This window comes from Leptosomus discolor, chromosome 5 (assembly GCF_034619465.1).
Source record: "Leptosomus discolor isolate bLepDis1 chromosome 5, bLepDis1.hap2, whole genome shotgun sequence".
NCBI lineage: Eukaryota > Metazoa > Chordata > Aves > Leptosomiformes > Leptosomidae > Leptosomus > Leptosomus discolor.
In genome coordinates this window covers 32,487,353-32,512,793 of record NC_141395.1, presented here as the reverse complement: position 1 = coordinate 32,512,793, position 25,441 = coordinate 32,487,353, and the positions used below count along the sequence as shown (strand labels likewise).

General features: G+C 39.4%; 1 protein-coding gene across 1 annotated transcript in view; it reads right to left on the bottom strand.

Annotated features, from left to right (window-relative positions):
- Window positions 1–25,441, bottom strand: part of HECW2 (HECT, C2 and WW domain containing E3 ubiquitin protein ligase 2) — a 115,686-nt gene that overhangs the window by 31,344 nt on the left and 58,901 nt on the right. The window contains exons 8-16 of the mRNA XM_086465208.1: window positions 23,607–24,947; window positions 22,170–22,265; window positions 17,978–18,128; window positions 17,504–17,607; window positions 13,798–13,922; window positions 12,145–12,330; window positions 4,573–4,707; window positions 1,618–1,720; window positions 500–596 (exon numbers count right to left, since the gene is read on the bottom strand). Of these exons, the coding sequence (XP_086321334.1) occupies window positions 500–596; window positions 1,618–1,720; window positions 4,573–4,707; window positions 12,145–12,330; window positions 13,798–13,922; window positions 17,504–17,607; window positions 17,978–18,128; window positions 22,170–22,265; window positions 23,607–24,947 (2,338 nt within the window). The remainder of the gene's footprint in view (window positions 1–499; window positions 597–1,617; window positions 1,721–4,572; window positions 4,708–12,144; window positions 12,331–13,797; window positions 13,923–17,503; window positions 17,608–17,977; window positions 18,129–22,169; window positions 22,266–23,606; window positions 24,948–25,441) is intronic.

Sequence of the window (25,441 nt, the reverse complement as noted above, 5' to 3'; positions counted from 1 at the left end):
AACCTATAGATATCCATTTTGTAAATTTTGGAGAAATCCTAAAAATTCTGATTGATATAAGATTACCTCCAAGGTCATTAGGTCAGGACAGCCTTTCCGTAAATGTACATTGAGAAGATGAGGACAGAACCAAATGCCATTCTGCCTCACACTCCCAGCTGTACACATATTCAACTGTGTGGGCACATTTGCCGTGCCATCCAGCTGTCTTGGCACATTTTGAAGACGGCAACAAATCTCTTATGCCAGTTGTTCCAAACATTTTCTTGTAGGTACCTTTATTTGGTAATAACACATTGCCTCTGTTCTCCTAAACCATATTTCAGGGAGTTACACAGAAATACAATAAACAACTATTTCCCACAGCTTTATGAATATGTTTGAATAGGCCAAAAGCCTACAATATGTTATGTCCCACTGCTAATGTTAGTGAAAGAAACTAATTCTAATTAGCATTTTGTATCAAAATGGGAACAGCAAACTTCACTAATTTTATTACCTGAGTGAATGATTCCTGGTAAGATCCGGTTGACGCTCTTGCAGAATTTCAAATATATTGGGCTGCCTCAAAAATGCAACAATCTTGTCATTGTAAGCTGAAAACATCAAGAAAAATATCATGCTGAAACAAGGAGATATTAAAGAGAGGACTGCATTACTTTGGCATTTCGAACAATAATGACAGCAGACTTCATCTTCACAGTTTTAAGTTTAGCAGTATTGTGTTAATACTTTTTCCACATACAGCTACCGATTCTGCTATCATTTAGGGAACACACTTTGTGATTATGAACCAAATCCCATTGTGGCACATCCTTCCCCCTGTTAACAGCTCTAATTCTGTTAGCAATTTCTATTTTACCACTCAAACTCTTAGCTAAGGTCAAACTAGAATATTCATTACCAGAATAAAATTGCAGGGACCTTGGTTTTCACTGCACTGAAATCCATTCTCAAACATTAAAGTCACTGGAAACACCCATATCAGATCCTCACTAATTGCTGAGCCTGCAGCGTATGCACACCATGTCCATGGCAATGGGAATGATTTAAATTAGCAGAGATTTTCAAGTAAACATGCCACAGTACAAAGAGCCAGTTATAGTCAATCCGATTAATTTATCTTGATTTAGCACAATGTGACAGCTGTTAGATTCAATAAGCTAGATTCTGTTCTTGGTGGCACAGAAGCCAGTAACTTTGTGTGTGTGTAACTGAGAACAGAAGTTAAGCTAACGACTAATTCCAAGCTGATTAACACTTTCTGGAATCCTGCCAAAACAGATGCTCAGAAGTTGTAGAAAAATCACTGGGAATACATGGAGCCCAATTAGGACATGACTTGGCTCACCGGCTTCAACTTTTCCTGTCACCATGTAGGGTAAGTGGGCTACGAAGGTAAAAGTTTTACACCAGTTATTTGGTTCTGCACAGACACTTCAGTACTATTCCTGCAGGTTGCAACTGAACAATTGGGAAATGCTGATGGATAGAAGTAATCATAACAAAAGGTGACTTCCACCCACTCCAACCAAATGGAAAATCCAGCAGCGCACACTGACATGACACACTCAGGCATGGAGAACTTCTCTGAAGAGAGGCTGTATGCCGACATACCCACTGGAACCATGTCCTGGTACTGAGCTCGGCTGACTGTATTAAATGTGCTAGACGGTCTTGGCAAAACTGGTGGGCCTGTGTGACGGGAGTCCTCTCCGACCTGAAAATGTGCAAGTAACCACAATGAGTGTCTCTATGCCAGCATATGTACTCGGGTACATAAAAGTGAGAACACACATGGCTCAAAACTAAGCATGTATGTAAATGCTTTGCTTGATCACTATCCCCAGTAACCACTGCAGCAGGAATCAGCTATGTTGTATAACAGTTATTAGTAAAATATTGTTTAGTATACTGTGCCTATTAATATGAAGAATCAAAACTGATTGAAAGTTTATTGCTATTTTTAATTAATAGTCCCACTCTGAAAAGGGACTAAAAAATTCAAACTGGGATTCCTTCAGAGGGTCTTTTGTACTTCACAGACATCTTTATGCAGATTAAAGGTTCTGAAATATCAAATTCTGATCCTTCGCTAGCACCTCTATTACCTCTGTCCATTAATGGAGTTTCCCTAAATTTGAAGTGGAAACAATTTGTGGCTGAAGCAGAAGGATAAAGAAGTGAGTTCACATTCAAGAAAGGCAAACGAGTCCAAAACTCGTAAAAATATTTCCTACAATCACTCAGTAAAATTGTTCTGATTTTTTTCTGTTCACCTTCTGGGATTAAAAAATGTTGCATGTGAATGGTTTTTAGGGTAGAACCACAATGCAAAGTTGTTCCTGGTAGCATTTGTGATGTCAGGGCAGCTTCTGCAGTTCTCTGTGTGCTGAGGCTTCAGCCATTTCTGCAGTGTCAGTATTTCGTATTTCATCTATATAAAACATTTTGTTCAACCTCTTTTTCATCCTGCTGGACCTTTATGTTTACTTCTCAGTTCCTCTATCTACATGTAATGGTTAGCATTTGAATGACACTTCCAAGCTTCAAAGATCTCTAAAACATCTAACTGCAAAAGATCAAATAATTGTAAAGGTTGTTTTTAAATCCAGTCTCTGGAATCATGAAGAAGAAAAAGTCCTGAGATATCTCCCAGGATCTTTGTGCTCTCTGATAATACTGTCTTAGAAAAATGAAAAATCATTTCCTGTAGGCACTGTGCTGGAAAAGGAATGCCATTATTATTAGCTCCAGCTTCACGCTGCCGTTCAGCTTTAGCTAAAAAGGCATTCCTTACACTGGTTAATGTTTGCTTTAGAGCATCTCCCCATAAAAACTGCGTCAGTGGCTTCAAAACATCAAAGTTCATGGCAAGGCAAATCCAAAGGAAGTATTTTGAGAATTTTTTTTATTAAGTATTCATCTTTTGCAATAATGTACAGTTCCTTGTTGCAATGGTTTAAAAATAGGAAAAACAGATGCAAATATACAATAATTAAGTCATAAGTGCAGAAGAAAAAGTGGTGCTCAGATTCATACATACACATATAAATGAACATCATTACATCATTAATCCCAGAATGGGAATACTGTATTCAATTGCTGTGTTTGAGATTCCTAACTGGAATTATACTTCTATTCAATTCAAGTTACAATTGTAACAATAGCAAGGAAATACTTCTAAAATTACATGTAGAAACATTGTTTAATAACTTTCATGCATCTAGACAGAGTGGGAAATTTTGACAGGTAATCAGCACTGTGTATATGCAATATATATATATATGATGACTTCTGTAGGATAAACTACATTTTGCAACTTATTTTGCATTATTGACAACTTCAGCAGCACGGTCGACAAACCTCTCTGCATGCTGCTTAAAGAAAGATAATGTCCGGGCATATTTGGCAAAGTTAAGAAAAAAAAATTTATTTCTGCTCTGTTATAAATCAATCACAACAGAAATACTTGCTTTATCCTATCAAAGATCTAAATAGCTATATGAAGACACTTCTAGCTTCCTTGCCTGCTATAAGCCATCATTGCCTACATCACATCATCAAATCGATGGAAAATGCTATTTAAAACCATTTGTAGAATATACCTTACATTGGGGGTGGGGGGTGGAAAGTACCGTGTGTGACTAAGCCATGTTCACACAGGACATGATAAGATATGCAGGCAGTAGTATGGCACTCGTTGCAGCTCAGCAGAAGCCCTGTTAGAGAAGTGGCAGAGAAGATTCACACCCACCCTGAAACAGACCCCTGGCAGAACTTCATCTGCCATAAGACTGAGCTATAAAAAACATAAATCAGAGCACTTCTCTTGCCATTCTAAATTCCTGGCATGGAATAGCCTTGCCCTGAAAAGACAACTTACAGCCAAAAGTACAGAGGTTAAATAAAGTACAACTGAAGTCTAAGCCATTGTACATACAGTTGCTCACAAGTAAAAAGAAGTTACAACAACAATATGGAGACCGACGGTGAAAATGGTCCACAGCGACATATCAATCAAATAGTGTTTTCCATGTATTTCCATTCAGAAAGTAGACATGAAATGCATATGCAAATGCATGTAACAGTCTGATAAGCCTATATATGGTAAGATTTTTTTATACCTATTTGGAAAGTTGCAAGATGTATATACACACATGCACGTTTTTCCCCCCACATTTGCAGAGTTATATCAACATACTTGTCAGACATCATGCTAGACAACAATATGTATTTTGACAGCGGAAGACAGGATACATATACTGATATCTGGTAATCTGTAATCAGATGCTCTCCTGTGGTTAAATGGGGTTACTGCAAATTAAAAGTAAGGGAAACTCTTGTCTGATATTTTTCCTCTGAAATCATACATTTCAAAAGCAACAACGGCTATCAAATAGACAATATATAATATTATAAAATAAACAATTATAACAAATTGTTATGGATGAGAGCCGTGCACTTACAAGAGAATCATGCTCCCAACAACATGGAATTGTGAACAGTTGTGAAAGAGAACGATCCTAAAAACCTGGTGGTTCCTGAAGGGAAGGGGCAGATCCAACTTACCTCACCAGCACTGTGGCTGCGTTGTCTAGTTAAATGCTGACGATGGACTAACGCGCTAGTGGGCCTGCTACTCTGCAAGGGAAGCCGGGGGTCAATGAATGTGGTAGTGCGGGAATTGTGGTCAACAAAGAAAGCCTAGAGAAAGAGAAAGAAGAAAGAATTTATAGACAATTTTTTTTTTCTTAGTATGTCCAATATGAATGTCTATTCACAATCTAGGTTTCATTCGCTGATGTGAGGCTTTGGAAAATCTTCCTCACATTACTGTGGCTTGCATTTCCCTTTGGCAGAAGACGGATAACAGTTTTATATCTGACTGAAGGGATCGTAGAATCATAGGATGAATTCTTTAATACCTCACTTCCATTCATGTCTATAAAGCCCTTCGAAATTCTGACAAGCATCAGAAGTCGGAAGCTTTATTATGATTGTCAAGAAGAGAATACTTAAATGTTTAATAAAAGCAATCCCGGTGTATTCTCCCTTTCATTTCCTATGAGCATCTAAAAAGATGTCAGTAAGTGACAAAACCATTCCCTTTTGTGAACTGTTTACCATATCATTATGAACACAATTGGGTGTATATATATAAAGTGTACGAGTGCATCTTGTGATGAACTATGATTACAGGCCAACAGGCACTTTTGTTGTCCTTCTGATACATCCATTCTAAGTTCACTAACCTTTAAAAACAACCAGCCACACACAAAACAAAAAGAGAGGTCAGTCAGGGACACAAACACAATGGTAACAAAAACTCTTAAACCAGGCATCCAGTGAGAACTACCACATATTGGCTGGTCAGCCATTTGCTGAAAGCCAGGTCACAGGAGCATATACCCTGGAAAACTAAAAACTCCTACAATTCTGTCTAATTTGAACTTAAAAGGTTTCGTAGCCCTGAAATTTAAACTTTGTCCAGTGTTAGTGTTGCACTTGGAAACCAGCACTATTCCATTTCAACACACTTTGCCTTTTTCAGTCACGATGCTGAAAACATGTAGAAGTGGCAAAAAAAGATCCTGGTTTTGAGCAGGAGAGTTCCAGGAAAGTGGCATCTGGTTTGAGGAATCAAAGAATCTGGACCCGCAGAGAGGTGGTCAGGGACTGCGGGAGCCATTTCTGTGTTTGGATACCAGTGAGGTACTTCGACCACAGTTTCATAAACAATTCAGTCCTGCAGTGTCAGCAAAAGAAACATTCTTATCTTCCCCCATTCTGACCACTTGTTTGATCCCTTGTGCACCCTTCCTGCCTTATGGTGGCACAAGTGTTTGTGTAGCCATGCAGTGAACCCAGTCGGGGAGCTGGTCAAGACTAAAATTACTCTTTTTGTCCTTCTTTCTGCTGGTTCTAACCTTGGTCAGCCCACCAGAGACGAACAGAGAGCAGAACTGGCTCTTTTGGCAGCAATGCCAGCTGACAGTATTTATTAAATCATTGCTTCAGACTGCTTAGTATAGCCAGACCAGAAAATGCAATTCTTCTGACGAGTGTGTCATGCTATACAGCAACAAAATAGCATTATGGATTGTGGTGGGAGAAAACATTCATACTTCCATTTCCCAAGGAAGGAGAAGCATACGGAATAACACCATAGTTGCAAAGTGTTAGAAACGCTCAAGAAGAGGGCATTAAGCCTCCTACAGCCCTAACAGCCATTGCCTGTACCTGTAACCTATGCCTACAAGCAAGGAATCACATTACCTGAACAGGTAGGAAGAACTCCGTTTTGATCATCTGACATAGTCACAGATAGGCAAGTGAAACTGACTGTTCCACAGTCCAAAAACTATGAAGTGTATTCAATAAATGCAATGTTAATAGTAATGTTTGAGCCTGATGTGGGACTTGTTCACCTTGACAATGATGTCACCTGCAGTGCAAGTATACAGATTAAAGAATATGAAACCATAGAATCATAGAACAGTTTTGGTTGGAAGAGACCTTCAAGATCATTGAATCCAACCTTTGTCCTAGCTCAGAATGAAAGCCATTCTGAAATTTCAGGTTTAGGCTTGGAAAATGACTGGAAGAGGCTGCTGGAACATATCAAAGCTTTCTGAAAACTTTGCTCCTGATTAATAGGTCTATTTCACTTATTAGCAAGTGGTTGCTATAGTTGGGGTTTTTTTCATGTCCCTCTATCTACTATTTAATCTAATTTGGTCTATGTGTATTTATAAGATCTAAACCACTTTCATTAAAACAAAGATTGATTTCATTAAGTCAACATTATACTGTAAAATCACTTAGAAAAAAATGTACTAATTCAATATAGAAGAAAGTTGTATTACACAGTTCTTTGAGTTAATGCAGCAATCTAATATTGCATGTAGTGTTCTTTAGCATCACATTTAAATAAACAACTCTGTTTAAACATTAAGTTAAAAACAATCATATCTTATTAAATAAGACAGTAGCCTACTTTAAAATAAAGCATAAATTATTACTTTGAAGCTTCGGTGAAGAAAATCATTGGAGCTTCAAGGCTTTGGGCTAATCTGGACATTGGCACACAGCTCAAAATACAGTGTAGCTCACAGGCTCATTTAAAAAAAAAAATTCTTCTCATAACTCCTGTCTAGCAGTAATTCATAAATCTGTGATGCTTGAAGAGACTTACATAAGGTGGGTAGTGCCAAAACCACATTTAGCCCATTAAACATGGATATTTGCCCAAGTTATCTTTCTAATTAAAGCCTATGAAGCCTGCTGAAGTACCTTTTCTTCCTATTGAAGACATTAGTAATCAATTACAATGGATTCTTTATTTGTAGAAAGAAAAAACAAAAGCGCCCTACAATAACTTATTAAGTATTGGCACATCTTGCAGAGATCTAATTAAAAAGTATATACATTTGCATCTGGCTTTAAAATATTAACAAGTGCGTACACATATTGCACAAATGCACTGGGGTGCTTCTCTGTATAATACATGCATGTGTGCACGCATATGCAGCAATGCAGAATTTCATAGAGCCATAGGGCTAGAAGGGACCTTTAAAGGTCATCTAGTTCCAAACCTCCTACAGTGAGCAGAGACATCTTTAGCTAGATCAAGTTGCTCAGAGCTCCGTCCACCCTGAGCCTGAACGTTACCAGGGATGGGACTCCCACCACCTCTCTGGGCAGTTTGTTCCAGTGTTTCACCACCCTCACTGTAAAAAATTTCTTCCTTATATCTAGCCTAAATCCACCCTCTTTTAGTTTAAAACTGTTATTTCTTGCCCTTTCACAACAGGCCCTGCTATAAAGATTGCCCCCACATTTCCTGCAGATCCTCTTTAAGTACTGGAAGGCCACTCTAATGTCTCCCTGAAGCCTTCTCTTCTCCAGGCTGAACCACCCCAACTCTCTCAGCCTGCCCTCACAGGGGAAGTGCTCCAGCCCCCGATCATCTTTGCGACCCTTCTCGGGACCCACTCCTACAGGTCCCTGTCTTTCTTATGCTGGGGGGCCCCAGAGCTGGATGCAGCACTGCAGGTGGGGTCTCACCAGAGCGGAGTAGAGGGGGAGAATCCCCTCCCTTGACCTGCTGGCCACGCTGCTTTTGATGCAGCCCAGGATACGTTTGGTTTTCTGGGCTGCAAGAGCACATTACCGGCCCACGTCCAGCTTTTTGTCCACCAGTACCCCCAAGTCCTTCTCAGCAGAGCTGCTCTCAACCCCTCCATCCTCCAGCCTGTATTAATACTGGGGGTTGCCCCAACCCAGGTGCAGGACCTTGCACTTAGCCTTGTTGAACCTCATAAGTGTCACACGGGCCCACTTCTCAAGCTTCTCCAGGTCCTTCTGGATCGCATCCCGTCCCTCAGGTGTGTCAACCACACCGCTCAGCTTGGTGTCATCTGCAAACTTGCTGAGAGTGCACTTGAGCCCCCCGTCTATGTCAATGATTAAGATATTAAACAGCACTGGTCACAGTACAAAGCCCTGAGGGATGCCACTTGTCACCAATCTCCATCTGGACATCGAGCCATTGACCGCTACCCTCTGGATGCAACCATCCAACCAGCTCCTCATCCACTGAACAGTCCACCCATCAAATCCATCTTTCTGCAATTTAGAGAGAAGGTTGTTGTGGGGGAATGTGTCAAAGACCTTACAGAAGTCCACATAGATCACATCCGTAGCTCTTCCCTTGTCTACTGATGTAGTCACTCCATGATAGAAGGCCACTAGGCTGGTCAGGCAGGACTTGCCCTTGCTGAAGCCACACTGGCTCTCTCTAATCACCTCCCTGTCCTCCATGTCCCTTAGCACAGCTGCTAGGAGGATCTGTTCCATGATCTTCCCAGGCACAGAGGTGAGGCTGACAGGTCAGTAGTTATCAGGGTAGTTCCCTTCTACCCTTTTTAAAAATGGGTGCAATGTTTCCCATTTTCCAGTCAGCAGGGACTTAACCTGACTGCCACGACTTCTCAAATATCATGGCAAGTGGCTTCGCAACTACATCAGCCAATTCCCTCAGGACTCTGGGATGCATCTCATCAGGTCCCATACACTTATGTAAGTTCAGGTTCCTCAGGTGGTCACAAATCTGATCTTCTCTTACAGTAGGAGGCACTTTGCTCCCCCAGTCCCTGTCTTCCAGCCCATCCACTCGAGAGGTGTGGGAAGAGAGGCTGCCAGTGAAGACTGAAGTTCTAAAAAGTTGCTGAGTACCTCAGCCTTCTCCTCGTCTATTGCTACCAGCTTGTCAGTCTTGCTCACTGAGGGGGTAAGCCTTCTTTAACTTTCCTTTTCTGGCTGACACACCTGTAGAAGCCCTTCTTATTCTTTGCATCCCTTGCCAAGTTCAGTGCCAGCCACGCCTTGGCCTTCCTGACCCCACCCCTATGCAACCAGTCAGTGTCCCTGTATCTGCCCCTGCTTCCACCGCCTGTGCATTTCCTTCTTGCCCTTTAGTTTGACCAGCAGGTCTCGACTCAGCCATGTCAGTCTTCTTGCCTTGCTTTCCTCATTTCTTACACCCAGGGATCAGAGCTCTTGCACTCTATGGAAAGCATCCTTAAAGATCTGCCAGCTCTGTTCTGCATCCTTGTCCCTGAGGGCTGTTTCCCAGGGGGTCCTATCAACTATCTCCTTGAAGAGCTGCAAGTTTGTTTTCGTAAAATTCAGGGTCCTGACTTTACTCTTTGTCTGACCCATGTCCCTCAGGACTGTGAACTCCTCCAGTGCATGATCACTGCAGCCCAGGCTGTCACCAATTAGCTCACTTGTGTTGGTGACCATCAGGTCCAGTATGGCATCCCCTCTGGTAGGTCTCTCTATTACCTGGCTTAAAAGGTTATCCTCAGTGCATTCCAGGAGTCTCCCGGATTGCCTATAGCTCACCATGCTACTTTTCCAGCAGATGTCGGGGTGGCTGAAGTCTCCCAGCAGGACGAGAGCCTGTGATTTCAAAGTTATCAGACTGAGTTCAGCTCAGGGACCTATCTAGCTGATATGTTACCATCTCTTCCAGTGGTCTTCTGCCTCCCTGTGGTCAGTGACTAATGAATGTTCATCTGCAATGCCAATCAGAAACTACATCCTAGTTGCACCAGACCTTTTAGGGAGAACTGCATGCCAAACAGATTTTATCTTCTGTAGGGGATACACGGAGGAGTCAAAGACGAGTGGGCAACTGGGCTTTGCTGTACAGCTTTGAAGGGAGTTCAGAGGTAGGCAGTCCCCAGCTGTCCTTGAAAGACAGCCTGCAAAAAGGACAAGCAACCAGGACTGCACTGACACTGGGGAGTAAAAACTCTACTACTCAGCACTGCATAAGGGTCAGAATGATCACTGTGCCTTGTGAGCAAGAGCACCAAGACTCCTACTATGATATGCTTGGAAAAACGAAGGAAAACCTCGTCTCAGCAGGGAAGAGTAACCAGGGAAAGGAAACATAATTATATATTGTGGCTTAGCTAATTTCTACTTTCTTCTCTAACTTTATGCTTTAATAAAGGCAGGTCCAGTTTTAGTTTGGTCTCATCAAGCAGTGGTCTCACCATGTATTGGCCATCATGTCTCTCCAGTGCTGAATAGGCTTTTCTACTGGCCACAAGTGCTACTTGTGACAAAGGCAATGCAACATAATGAAAATGAACAATACTGAGCCTAATTCAAAGTCAATAAATCCCAGTGAGGATTTATTCAGTGCTTCCTCTTGTTGATTAATATTGTGGTAGCACCATTGTTACCAAATACCACACCAGAAATCCAAAGGCCTAATTCTCTCTATGGAGTGCTTATTAAAGTCAATTGAAAATTGCTATATTCTTCAGGGGAAAACCTGTCTCTGAACATAAAAAGAATGACTTAAAACGGAAAAGAGTGAGGGAAGCAAAGAACAAGTTTAGTATAACTACACATTTCTAATTGTGTTTCTAATGAAAAAACACAGTACTTTCCAGAGTTAAATAAACCGAAGAAAACAACAAACCTGAAGCACTATTTCTACCCTTCAGTTTAGAATCTGCCTGTAATCTTTTCAAGCATCAAGATCATTATTTATACGGACACTCACAGCTAACCATACTGAGGCTGATAAACATAAGAACTGAGAAGCTTAATATGCCTATAGTCCTAATCAGAACTTCTCACATGAACTGATAGCCTTTCCACTTCCTCCCATGCTAATCACAGTCTATTTTTAACCCTCCTATCTTCTGCAAAGAAAATCATGTTCTAGATGGTGAGGATACACTAGTTTAAAGTTACATTAAAATTACATTACTACTATAAAAATGTCTGTTCTTTGATTTTAAAATTTTTGTTAGAAATTGAAAAGTGATACCTGTTTTGAAAGGCAGTAAGACTTGCAACTATTCGAGATCCCCATTAATGAATCTTACTACATGCAAATTCGTTCCTGTTAATGAATACACAACCAATAGAGTGATCATCCCCAGGGCTATCCCAGTCTTAAGTGCATCCAATTTATCTCAGAAACTGATGAACACTACTTAGCATTTTGATAGAGGACTCGCCTAGGAAAATGGTCAGCTATTAAAGAAAAAAAGTGCAAATAATGCATGCTAATGAATCCCAGTCAGGACTTCAAGTTGAAGTAGTAAAAAAAAAAAAAAAAGGCCCTAAGGAAAAGCTTGACAGTTAGACAGGAAAAAAGCTAATACAAATTATTCAACAATAACTAAATAAAATTCAGTAGATAATAAAGTAACTTTACATCTAAATTATCTTAGGAGTACACAGGCAAAACTCCAAAGAACTTCACTGAACTGCTTGTATTTATACAGCAGATAATTCTTTTCAAAAGAAGTTTTGAACATCTGAGGGAATCTAAACAACTTTTTTCATTGTAAAAAGGCTACAGATTTTCTAGCTATTTTCCTTGTAATGATTAATCCCCATTTATCAGTCGTCTTCTCCTTTCATGTAATGCTTTGTCAGCATAGGCAAGAAATTCCAATCTTCTTTTGGCAAATGCAGTAGAAAAGGATGCGCATCTTTTACATCTGGGGAACCATGTGCACTTAGGCTCTTGTTAAGAGCAACCCAGTCCTGACATTGCAACATCCAAGATCAAGCACTCAAAATCACATGAGCAGTTACAATTACCTTGCCCTGATGGTCATGTTTCATTTCCCAACCTCTCGGCAGCTCCAGCTGTTTGTTAGCAAACATGTTGAGGAAGCCCACCAAATCACGATTATGCTGGTAGCGCTCAAAATGGTGGGTGTCCCGCCGGACTTTGGTGATCATGTGCTTCAAACATGTGTTATTTGTAAACATGCGGTAGGCACTCTGAAAAATAAATAACAAAAGGAACTACTTTTAAAATATAAAATTTCTTCTTACTACAAAAGACAACATTTCCAGTGTAAATAAATAATCTAATCATCTATAAAACCTTAAAAATTATCTCCAACTAAGCTACAACAGTATGAAAAAAATTATCCTCTTTCTGAGGTTTTGGGATAAACGTTTGATGTTTCTTATTTTGCTTGAGATACGCAAAATTTCCTAATTGACTCATTTCATCAAAGTGTGAAATATATCACAAATTCTATTTACTACACTTGTCCTTGGAACTGTGAAGAATCCTGTAACATGAAAATTGTTTTAAAAGCAAAGATTTCATAGATATTTTCTAATTTCTGGAATAATGGGTCAAATGCAGCCATAGACTACAGCGATAAAGCTCGTAAGGTTTTCTGCAGGACAGAGATACATAAGCTTGTAGAATTTCTCACAAATCTGCATAAATATTGTTTCCACCTATTGATTTTTCAAAAGTACCCTATCATTGCATGTCCATGTGTAATTTATGTAGTAAAATAAGAGAGTAAAAGGAGAGGACTGAGGAATAGGGAAAACTTTAAATAAGAGGGGTAAAATAAACAATTAACACCCTTCCTTCCAAAAAAACCCAGCCACCAGAAACCAGGTCTTTGTCTCGTGACTAGCAATAGACAGAAGCCAAAACATAGGCCCTCCTATTGCACTGTGCTGCTACCTAAATCACTCTGTGCCCCTACACCTCTTCTCCCTGGCCAGAGGTCTTGTCGACCTCTGTCCTATTCCATATATTCAAGATAAAGCTATGCAAGCTAAGATGAATTACTCAGACACAGACAAGCATACATATATAACAAAACCAAACTAACATTGACTAGTAATTTAAAAAACACTGAATTATGAAGAAGTGTACTTGCAGACAAAAAATTATTCATTCCATTACTTCTGTTTACACTCTACATCCCATTACACAAAGGAAAAGAAACATTGCGGAAAAAAAAATACTTAAGAAGCAGCACTGAACAGGCAAAACAGAAAAGCAAAATATATACTAAGATGCTTTTTTGTTCAGTGTGACCTCGAATCTATTTTGATATAAACCAGGCAATCTGGGGGAATCAAATCATCCCATAAGCAGCAAAGTGATGTTAAAACATAAGCATCGTTTCCCTTCTCAGAATTGTGTCTCACCCTCTGCAAAGCACAGTAAGAAAGCCATTGCTTCAATAAACAAATGAGTTCCATAATCATAAGATGAAGAATTGAGTGAAAAAATAAAAAACTGTAGAAGCTATAATGACAACTCTGATAGCCCACCGACTGCAAGGAATGATGATGAGTGAATTTATCCAGCCTTCCTACGTACTACCAACATCTTAGCATAAAACACTGAGCAGTATCTTTGTACACAAGACAACTACATTTATAAGCACGTATTTATGAAAGTCTTTCAGCTGTAGATGCAATACTCACAGGGTTTGAATGCAGCACTGTAAAGAACTCTGGGCTGATAAGGAATTTCACAGGGGGAGACTGGAGCAACAAAGTCAGTCTGGATCTGGAGGTAGAGTGAGGCAGCACATTCTCCCTTCGAAAATCTAACAGCAAAGTAAATGACAAAAACTGCCAGTAATAATCATTATCAAAACATCACTGCAAAGAACTATATCGATTTGAATCACACAAGCAAGAAAAGCACTAGGTACACAATTACTTCACATTTATCATATATTCTCCACATAAGTGTACCAGAATTTCCTCTAACACAGCACTGAAGTTCTTGAAAATATCACAATATTGGTTTAGTAACTTTTACTTGTTGCTTTCAGTGATCAATAAAAAAAAAAAAAAAAATATCATCACATCCAATTATTTGGATTACCAAACACGTGCCTAAGATGCAAGAAGGTATTTGTGGCAAGCCTACATTGCTATACTGCAACTGAATGCAAAAAAGTTATTTTTTAAATGCTAACTAATGGATATAAAAGTCATTGCACACTTCAAAATGTTTCATTCCTCCTTAAAAAAAAAAATAATTAAAAAATCACTGCCATTAACACAGCCCCAATCCTGGCAGAGTATTTAAGCAGCTTATGTAAGTAAGAAACAGGTTGCTAAGGAAGTATCTTTCAAGTTTCAACTTTCAGTAAACATTTGAGTCTTCTCCTAGCAACTGCAGAAGTGCACTGATTTTTTAACAGTACTAGGAACTGAAAATACATTATGAGTGGTATTTGCTACAATGTTAAAAATGTTCCCCCCAATTATCCCTGAAAATAAATAGGACATTTGGATGCATTTTTTAATGTAAGTGAAAAATTGCCAATTCAGATTGGGTCTGCAGTGATTTTACCCTAAAATGTATGCTATCTTCTACATTTCACAGTTTATTTCTTTTACATATCGCAATATTTGCACACTTCCCCATCAAATGAGCATTAATTATGTAGAACACGGCTACCATGGATATAAAAAAACATAACCCACAGGCAGAGAAAGAAGAGAGGCAATGAATGAGACTCTAAACTGAGGGAAAAGTAAGAAGAAATTAAAGAAAAAAAGAAAAAAAAAAGAAAAAAAAAAAGAGGAGGAAAAGAACAAAGAGTACAATTCTAAATATGTAAGGGTAAACATTATCTTCCCCATTCCCTTGTTTCCATAACGAGTTCATTCAAAGCATTAGAAGAAACCACAAAACAGAAAGTTAGTAACCAAAGGAAAAGTAAACGAACAACAGAATTTTTAGAGACACTTCTTAAACAACAGATCCCAAGCCCTCCTGCATGAGGTATGTCTATGGAACAAGAGCAGTGTAGCATAAAGACCCCTGAAGCCATGCCTGAATATTTGGGCTGGGAGTGTCTTCCATGCATGCACTGCGGTTGCATGTCAATTCTGTATTGGTACAAAACCTGGGTGTACACCAGTCACTTCTCACACCCTGGAAGATGCTGTGACATGCTGCAGGTAGGTCCGCTGTCACAGTCTGGGTAATCTGGAAACTAGAATGGGTCACCAGCTGGGTTTTCGTGAGGTCTGGAAGCTTATGAATTTGATTTATAAAAGCTCACTCATCTGAACTTGCTGGTTAGGGTTTAACCTGAATTTGCTTTAACTGATTTGTTTACAGCAAAACAAACCATCTAGCTGCACATGTCCAAAGACAGAAAAGGAAAAGGCTATGGCAGAAGTAAAGAAAAAATATAAAGGCAGCACTTGGCAAAACCACAAGTTCTACAATGACTTGAAACTCAAGAAAGGCTGGCATTGCTTGGGTATTATATTAATGTAAGAAAGAGTATTACAAGAAAATATGAAGAGCATCTAGAGACAAAGCCAAAGCACATATGCACAACTACACAAGGGACTGGATGGGTAACAAACTAACCTTATAAATGTATTAGTAAATTAATAGCAGAAAAATGATCAAGGACAGAACTGCTTAGCAAGAGGAAAAACTAGTAACGATGGTTAGAGCTCATCAAAAAACATCTTTCCTTCTGTCTTCATTCAAAAAGCCAACACCAACCAAACGACTAGGAGAACTAAAAACAGGAGAATGAAGAGAACTTTCTTCTTAGGCTAAAATAGGTAAAGAGCAGGTTAAAGACTGTGGTGCAGATCAGAGGTTTTCAAATCTTTTGGCCTTGATTAAGTGTACTCTAACACACTTAGGTGAAGCAATCTAAAACATCAGTGGTTATTTTGGAGGTCTAAAGGAGTTCTCAGAAGAAACAAGAAGAGGGATAAATATTATATCCATTTTTAAGAATAGGTAAAAAAAAGGGTGAAGGAAACTATAGATGAGTTGACATATTTTCTAGTCAGACACATGAACTGTCAAACTACTTAAAGCAATGCAAAGAGATCAAGGTAGAGAAACAGAAATAACCAGGATTTCTGAAGAATGAATCATAGCAGACTAACGAAGTTATTTTCTACTACTGGAGTGGTGCACAGGCCACATATTTCAATGTTAATAAGGTCTTTAATACTGTTTACATGATACTCTCAGAATCACGTTGGAGAAGAAAATTACCTGAAACAGATGAAACTACCTGGAGAGCAGTTTTCAAAAACGTACTGAAGAGCAGTTATGACTTATGTCAAACAAAGAGAGTACACCAAGTGATGTTTCACCGAGATCTGTCTAGGTCTGGTCCTATTCACTATTTCTGTTAATGACTGGATAGGGAGGACAGAACTTGCTCCAACTAGGAGACGCAGCAGTACTTGGACAGCAGGACGGACAAGATTCAAAACCATAGCGACACATTAGAAAAGTGTGAAGACCTGTGCAGGTAGGGATAATCAACTGCACAAACACCAGATGAAAAATGGTCATCTGTGACAAAGATCCGCACACAAGTGTCTGGACCTGATTTTAGCCAATCAAAGACTGAACACTGGTGGTTAGTGTCAAACTATCAGGAAAAAAAAAATGTAGTAATTATGCAGGAATGTACCAGGAATGTTGTATATAAGACACACGACTTTTCTGCAATCTCTTCAGTACAGCAAAGTCATAGCTTTATGTAATTTTTTGAAATATTCCTCAGGAGCTACAGACCAACTGAAGACAACCCTGAGTAGGCTAACAAAATAACTGGAGACCTAAAAACATGAGTCATGAGGAAAGATTAGGAAGTAACAGGTTTAAGATATGTTATAAAAGAAACTATACAAGTAGACTGGCTAAAAAAGTTACAGAAGGTCCATCAACTGGAGAAGATAAGAACCCATGAGATAGCATTTCCAAGCATGGTTTAGGTACAGCTCATCCTATCTATCCTCAGCACAGAGATGAAGCCAATGACTGCCCAAAGCCCTTTCTAGTCCTGTATTCTACCATTTCAAAATGCAGTAGCAGATTCAAAATATTTGTAACCCTGAACACACAATTTTATACTTTTTCACTGCAAATGTCCTGCCTATATTTTTATCCAGTCAGGTACTAATATAAAAATGCTCTGAATGTCACATCCATCTCTTCAGTGTACTGAGCAGGCTGAGCCACAGTCTTCAAAAACTAGACAGCAATGAACACAAATGGTTTCATTTTCACCCAGACTTTCAGGGGCAGAAGTTATGTTCTGCCTTATGTCACTCTCATTAAATCATCTATGAGATAAGCACTCCACTTTAGAGAGGGGCGGGGGGGGGATTATTTTTTAACCTGCATTAGAATGGTGGAAATCAGTTTCCTCTCCAGCTCCATCCACAGCGTTTGTATGCTCTTCAGGCCTGTCATTAGTCATTGTTCTTCGGATGCTCTGGTACCTAGGGTTAGAAAACTGGACTTTATACATAATATATGGTAACCATGATCCAATTCTGGCTCCAAGGGAGCATGCGCATCTTTTCTGCTGTGTAGGTTAATATACATTGGTCTCTAATTTCTGCACTAATAGCCTTTTGAATTTCTGAAAACCATTATCAGATTATTTTTTTTAGCCACATGGCTTATGAACACAGGTGGAATACAAAAGCCCTAGAAGCCCACATGCGATTTAAAAGGGCCAGCCACATAAAAATAAATGCATATGGCCAGCTGCGGTAGCAGCTGTGACCCTGTCTTCATACTTAGTCTTACAGTGGTGAATGTGGTTTTGCAAGCACACAATTCACAACCAACAAGGGTAATTCTTACCGGCGATTCAGCTGTTCCATTTGCTGTATGGAATTTGACCTCTGGAGAATCTGTGGAGCTGGGGGGGCTGTGGGTCGCTGCCATGTTGTTGTCCTGTTCACGTGGTCCACGTAAAAAATCCGTCCATGGCTGTCAATTCGAGCCTCCCAGTCTAAGTAGCAATAAAATACTGTGAACTACGGAGGACTTGGGGTTTATTCATTTCTCTATTTCAGCTCTGTCACTTCTGTAACTGAATCTATTGTTTCAAGTTTCTATTTCTCTTTTACAGGATGACTTCAGCACAGAACTTTCTCACTGAAGGTAAAAGAGACACGGCTTTTCCCTATTTTATCCCATAAATCGAATTCCCCACTGTAGATGAGGTTCTATGGAATCCATATCTAATAATTTCTATTCCTTTCTCTATTCTATTTCCCATTAACCAGTAATTGTCCCAGAAAAAAAAAAAAAAAATCAGGATACTTAGACTAATTCTCTTTAAGTAATTCAAGATACAATCTCTGAGGCTTACTCCAGTGCAAAAGGCCAATGGATAAGTACCAAAAACCTTGCAAAACTTGACACTTGTCATTGCTTTTCCCCAGCTAATAGTAACAGTAATAAAAGAGATGCCAGTGCTCTTCCTGCATTTACACGTATCTATGTTAAAGGTAAGCTGTCCTGCCAGAAAAGATGGACAATTATAACAATAAACCTCCTTCATATACTACATGCAGGTTCCAGAATTGCCAGTTATGCAAATATCATAACAAATTCAACTTCTTGTTAATTATTAACAGCATTAACTATAATGCTGTCCACTGGTTTTGCAACACAAGCTACAGACAGTGTTAGAAGTCTAGACCATGAAGACACAATGGGAGAGCAGAGATGAAGGCACTGGGACCTTTCCCCAACCACATCTGGTTTTTCAGTGCTCAGCAGAAACCAAGTGCATCACAACACCTAGGACTTAGTTCATAAGCTTTTTAGGTCAGAAACACTGTCTGGCTAATAACTGCTTATAAAATGAGCAAGACACTGATCATGGCTGGGGGCCACGTAATAATTAAAAAACATATTAAAATATTTTATATACAGAAACAGACATGCCTGATTCTTGGACACTAGCAACCGCAGAAAACATGCAAACCATTTAGCATGTCAGTTGAAAAACAGTCTTTGAGAGCTCAGAAGGTTTCTAGAAGAGACGTTCTATATTGCAAGTCTAAGTGAAAACATCAGTCACTGCAGTAACATTTTAAAAACCACTGGAAAGCAACCAATCCTAAATGACTGCCACTCTGTGAGGAAAGAGAACACAAAAATGTCTTGACAGCAGAGAAGGAGAACTAAATTCTACTGTAAAGTATTTAGTACTGACAGCCTTAAACCCTCAGGCTTTGTTAGTGTATGCATACTATGCCTTCTGTCAACTCTTGGAGACAGCCAAGTGGCTCCCTGTCTTACACTGTAGGGCCTGAGTTCAGAGGGGTGAAAGGCAGGTTTTGAGATAAACTCATTGTGTCATCTCCACATGACAGCTGTGTATTTTAGCTGGCCACAATGCAAATTACTCTTCTATCTTTACGATGCACAATCAAAACAGCCTATTAGTGTTTTAAAGCATTTCTAGTGTGAACAAGAGCTATGTAGGAAAGTAAGCTCAGAGGAAGAAAAGAAAAAGCAGCACAATAGGACAGGAATAAAGAGAACTGCTTGAGGAACATGTTTCAATTCCAGGAGGAAAAAAAAAAAAAAAATCAAAATTTTGTATGATACTGTAAAACAAGTCTAAAACCAAACAAAATTACATCAATGCAAAGCTTGTGATGTAATCACAGTATTTGCTATTCAAAATAATGCATCTGAAAGTTATTTTAAAAAATTTCATTTATATCTCAAAAAAGCAAATGGAAACATTTCAACATTCTCTGAAAAAAATCTCCATTTTTTTAAACAGAAAAAAACCTGATTGAATCAGATGTTCTTGGGCAAAGGTCTCATTTCAAAAAAGTAGTATCTTCTGACAAAATAAAAACACTCAAAAATTTTAACCACAGTTTGTAAACAAAACAAAACATGGAAGTATTCCAGGAAGGAGGGAATTATTCGTCAGGGGAAAAAATCCCAAACAAACCAGTTTAAATTTGTGAATTCATTATTCCGTTTAAATGTCAAACCCTAAACCACTGTATAATACTTGAGCTTTTTCTTGTGATGATTACATGTCCAATTGTGACACACAGTCACCATTTTGGTCTTGCAGAAGAAAAGCACTTTTGCCTGCATTCAATTTTAAATACACAACTTTAAACACTTGGGCAATAGCTTCTAAAGTAAAGCACCTGCATCAGTGTTGTGATAGACAAGGATATCTTCCATTAGTCACATCATTGGTAGAGAGATGTGTTACAAATAACTTAGCTTGCTGAATTGCAAAATTGTAATTCATCAAGGTTGTGCAGTCAAGGTTATTTGTGATTTTTCCCTAGGAATGTAGGAACTGGAGCATAAAGTTGCATGTTATAGACAGAAATACCAGATAAATATTTCAATTCTTTCTCTTCTTCTTTAACTTAACATACACACAACTGAAAGAAATACACCTATTTTTCTTTCTTAGTTTCAGATTCTGGTGAAACAACAAATAGAATACAACCCAAATTAAAAGAAATTACAGTTTATAACTCAAAAGTGTATTCTAAATGTTTTCTCTAGTTTTTCACTACTAAAATATTAAAACTATTACATATCCAAAAGCAGAACTTAGGAGAGAAAAACTAAATCTAGGCAATAATTAGTATTTAAGATTTCATTCACATTAGGAAATGAATGATCTCCATAAAGATTGCATTGGGCATTGACTGTAAAGGGGCGATGTGTATATGCATGCCCATGCATGACTGTGTAAAATCCTAGCAAATGTCAAAAATGTTAAATACCACACAGCCAAACCTTTTCCATTAACATTTCAATAGCTTTCCAAGTAATTATTGTAGTGCATAGTTTGCTTCTGAAACACAAAAAGCAATCTATGTATAAACTATGGTACTATAAAAGCTATCTCTATGCATTTCTCATTTATTACACTTATCTCTAAGTATTTCCTGTAATGTTCTCTGTCTCTTCCAGTATGAAAAGGGCTAAAAATGCAACTGAAATATATGTCTCCCAGGCACAATTTCATAAAAAATAATAGTGGATTATTGAGGTGGCAGTTAATTAACCTTAGGATCTACATGCAGGACTGATTCATTATACGTACTGATTATAAAAGAAGCAGTAGGAAGCAAAACATTCTTATCACCCTGGCTTTCCAATACACAGTTGTATCTGTGTTCTGCTATCAGGCTCCTTCCAGTTACGCTCTCCAATTACAGAGCAAACACAGTCCCATGCCATACAGTGAATTAAGGATATATTCATTTTACACTATCTGAATTCCTGACTCCTTTAAAGCATTAGAGCTTTGCCACAGACTTCCATGGGTCTGAATTTAATTTTTTTGTGTGTTTTTCTTTTAAAGTAATGTTTGTTTATTAGCTGTGTAGCTTTTTTTTTGGTCCTTTCTCCTTTCTTTAAATATCTAATACTGAATAGATTTTCACTGCCTCAAGTTTAAGGAAGTGAATCAGTCCAACAATTGGGAGCAATGTATTTTTCATATGCATTAGAGAAATTACAATTTATCTGTCAATTTAGGCTCACCTAACTGTTGCTTAATGCCCAGGTTTATTTTAATTCAAAAAGTCTTCACACTACCTCAAAAAACACGAGGAGAACACAGGCATCTTTCACAAAACCTGCAGAGATTGAAGACGTTACATCTTTCTTTGTACATCATCACCATACAAAAACTACTCAGGGATTTCAGAGTGCTTGACACCTTTCCCTCAAGTGCTTCATATAGCATATCACCTCACCTCCCTACCCATGTGCACTGCCTACTGAAAAGGCAGCACCCTGCCCTCCTACTTATCCGCAAATGTCACTTAGCAAGTCTGTATACACCAGGTATAATTGTCATAACACATCCTGATAGTTTGCAGACTGAGCACAATGCCTTTTGCAAAACAGCACTAGACTTAATCATCACCACTCCTCACTTAGAACTTCTCAGCTGTTCATTCTCAGTTCTCACATTTAAAAAAGAAATGTAATGACACCCAGGCAGCCTGTCCCCCAATTAAAGTATGAAGAACCTCACTTGGTGGTAAAGCCTCATCCACTCTCTGGTACCGGCTAACATCCTGACGTACCGAAGGCAGCGACCTCAAGGGCTGATGGCCATTGGCTTGAGAACCTAGAATCAAAATGCCCACAAATTATCTTTTCAATGTGGGGAAGCCTCAGAACTGCCTCTACAGTGAACAAGACACGCTAAAGCTTCTGCAGGACTATGACATTTTAGGATATATCCAATAGTTATCTATTTTGGGGGGCAAAATAAGTTACGCCTACGGTTCTAATAAGTTACGCCTACGGTTCTAGGCAAGTGATTTCTCTGCGATGCGCTGCTGTCCTCGTCCTGAAAATGTCACCTCTTGGGGTGTGCCAAATCCACCTGTAACCAGCAGAAGCCAGGGCACAGAAACAACATCATGTGCCTGAGCCATATCCCAGCAAGGGACAAGGACAAAGCTCTACCTGGCCCCAGCAGAAACCCTGCTGTAAGAGTGGGAGGTGAAACTGTTCATTGACCTTCCTCGCTGCAGCCACACTGATCTGCAATGCATGGTGCAACCTGACACTTAATAGAGTCCCAAACGTCTGGAAAATGCTGAAAAATAAAGTATTGACAGTATTTGAAATAAATACTAAAATTATTCTTTCCAAATCAAAGAGCTGTTTATGAAGAGAAGAAATTAATAGATCTCAAAACTTTTGAAATGTTATGAAAAACACATTTGGAAACCCACTTGACTAGATCCCTGTCAATCCCTAAAGAAATTGAATGGATAATCCACTCTGAAATGTGCTTGGAAACAACCTGTTAGGGACACATTTCTACTTTCAGTGATTTTAGTGAGACACAGAATTCTCAACTATTAAAATAATTTTGCAATTGGTAAGAGTTTTACAGCCTTAACTTGAGTCACACATTCCTCTCCTCCCACGGTTACAGCTGTGCTGGGACGTGTCTATACAGATAAGGAACTGGGAATAGGAAGATAAACAGCCTGAAGTGTAACTAAAACCCAGTATTTTTTCTCCTTTCTTTTGATTACCCTTATGTTTTAATGCTAATATATAAATAAGTGAAAGAAAAGATCCAAATATAAATTCTATTTTGCATTTCAGAGTTTTGTTATTTTTGTCCCCCCTCATCACCATTTTCTTTAGTGAGCAGGGAAACATTGTCGATCTCTTTCCTCCTCTTCATCCTTCTCATTACTCTCTCAAGAATTAAAACATATCCAATTTCAAAATAAACATGTATTGGATATTGCAGGTTCCCTTTTTTGTTAAATCAAAGCCCCCAAGAGTCTCGTGAAGAAGGGAATAAATCTCAAAGGAACAAAAAAATATTTTGAAAGATAATGAAATCAAGAAATGAAGATCTTTATTTTCAGACGTTAATTTTTTAATAATTTTTACTGACTACAGAAAGGTCACTTCAGAAAGTGCCTCCTGCAGTTGTTACCTCCAGTAGCTCCTTCAACCTGTGCTGTGGCACCCTCACAAGCTGCTTGGGCTCCTTCAGTTTCTTCATCCTGAGACTGACTACTGGCAGCTGCTGCCTGCAGGCTTCTTCTTTGCCAGATTTCTTCTGCTTCATCTTGGTCTTGTAATTCACCTGCCTCAGCCTCCTGTACCTCCTCCTGAGGTAACTGTACCGCAGGTAGGGAACCAGAAGTACTTGCAGAGTCCTGTGTTTCAGCACTTGGCTCAGTTCTAGCTGCATCAATGCCAGAAGTTCCCTCTTCCTCCTCCTGAGAAGAAAACGCTGGAGTCTCAGGAAACCTGGCACTTTCAAAAGAGGAACACCGCATTTCAACTGAGGAATGTCGCACAGTTGCGCTTTCATTGCAAGAGCTGTCTGCCCCTTCCACGTCACTCTCCCCTTCTGGACGGGTACTAGCCTCACTGACGCTTTCTGTACGAGCAGGATCACTCTGTTCAGTTTCTGATGATATCTGGGAAGGTTCAGACCCTTGATCAACTGATTCAGTTTCACTAACACCCCTTCTGCTCCCAGCAGCAGCATCAGCAGCTCCTGCCTCCACACTGCTAGGAGGCTGCTCTGACTCCTGAGCAGCACATGACTCACTGCCAGCCTGATCTGCTGGTGCTTCACTTTGAGAACCTTGCAGGCTTTCACCTCCTGCTAACTGTGATGGTGGAAGCTCTGGGAGAGTCCCTTGCTGATGCTGGTCGTCAGCTGATGGCAAAGGAGCTTCAGAGGCTGAAACGTTTTCATTCTCTGCAGGCCTTTGCATTACCTGATCTGATGAGTAACCTAAACTATTTCTTTCAACATTTCTTGTAGCACCATTAAGCATTACTAAACCACCATCGTCTTCCAAGGAAGACGGAAAACCCACGTCTTGATGTAGCTCATGCTCCTCTTCATCTGAGTCAATGTGAAGCATAGCATTAAGTCTTGTGTCAGTAGGGAAGCTACTCCTCAGTTTTGGGGAGGCTCCACGTGGACGCTCACCACAGGCAGACGTCCCGGGTCTGGGATGATTATTGTGTTCTATTGCATCCAGATAGTCATTTAGTGAGTCCTGGCAACCTCTGGTAGGTGAAGATCTTGAAGCACCAGAGGTCAACTCATCCTGGTCCGTTTCCAGAGTTGTACTAGTCCTTAAAGGGTGTCTCAGGATTGCTTCTCCAGAAGATTCGAGGACTGGACCATTGGAACACACTGTGGATGTATCATGATGTCCTGTTGGCATGTCCTCATCATCGGAGGGGCTTCCCAAGTCTCCATTTACAGAGTTCACTCCTAGCAAAGTGCCAACTGTTTCTGGCGAAGCATCTGCAGAGACACAGAGACTGAATGTGAAACACAATGCAGCAACAGACAGTTCATTCTTTGTCCGCATCACAGAAGTGATATAAAAATACACATCTTTTAAGATATTTGCTTATTTCAATCAGACAACTAAATAAATACAATTAAAACAATAGAGGCACCTACAGCATTATAATAGCAATTACAGAATTTTCTCTGTATAAGTCTATACCGTTTTGTAAGACATAGAAAATTTAAGGGGTGTGAAGTATGACTTTAAAGGACTCCCATTTTGCTTTCAAAAGACAGAGCACTGCCAAGAATCTTGCCAAACCGTCAGTAAAACCAGCCTCACAACCAAGGAACCAGTTTTCTACAGAGTCTCCCTCATATCCAAAATCAGGATTTACACAAGCTGTGAGTACAGCCTTAGCAGCGTGCAAACCAGCATCTGAGATCACATGAGGAATCACAAATTGTGTACAGATATCAAATTCTATACGCAACATTTATTTTGA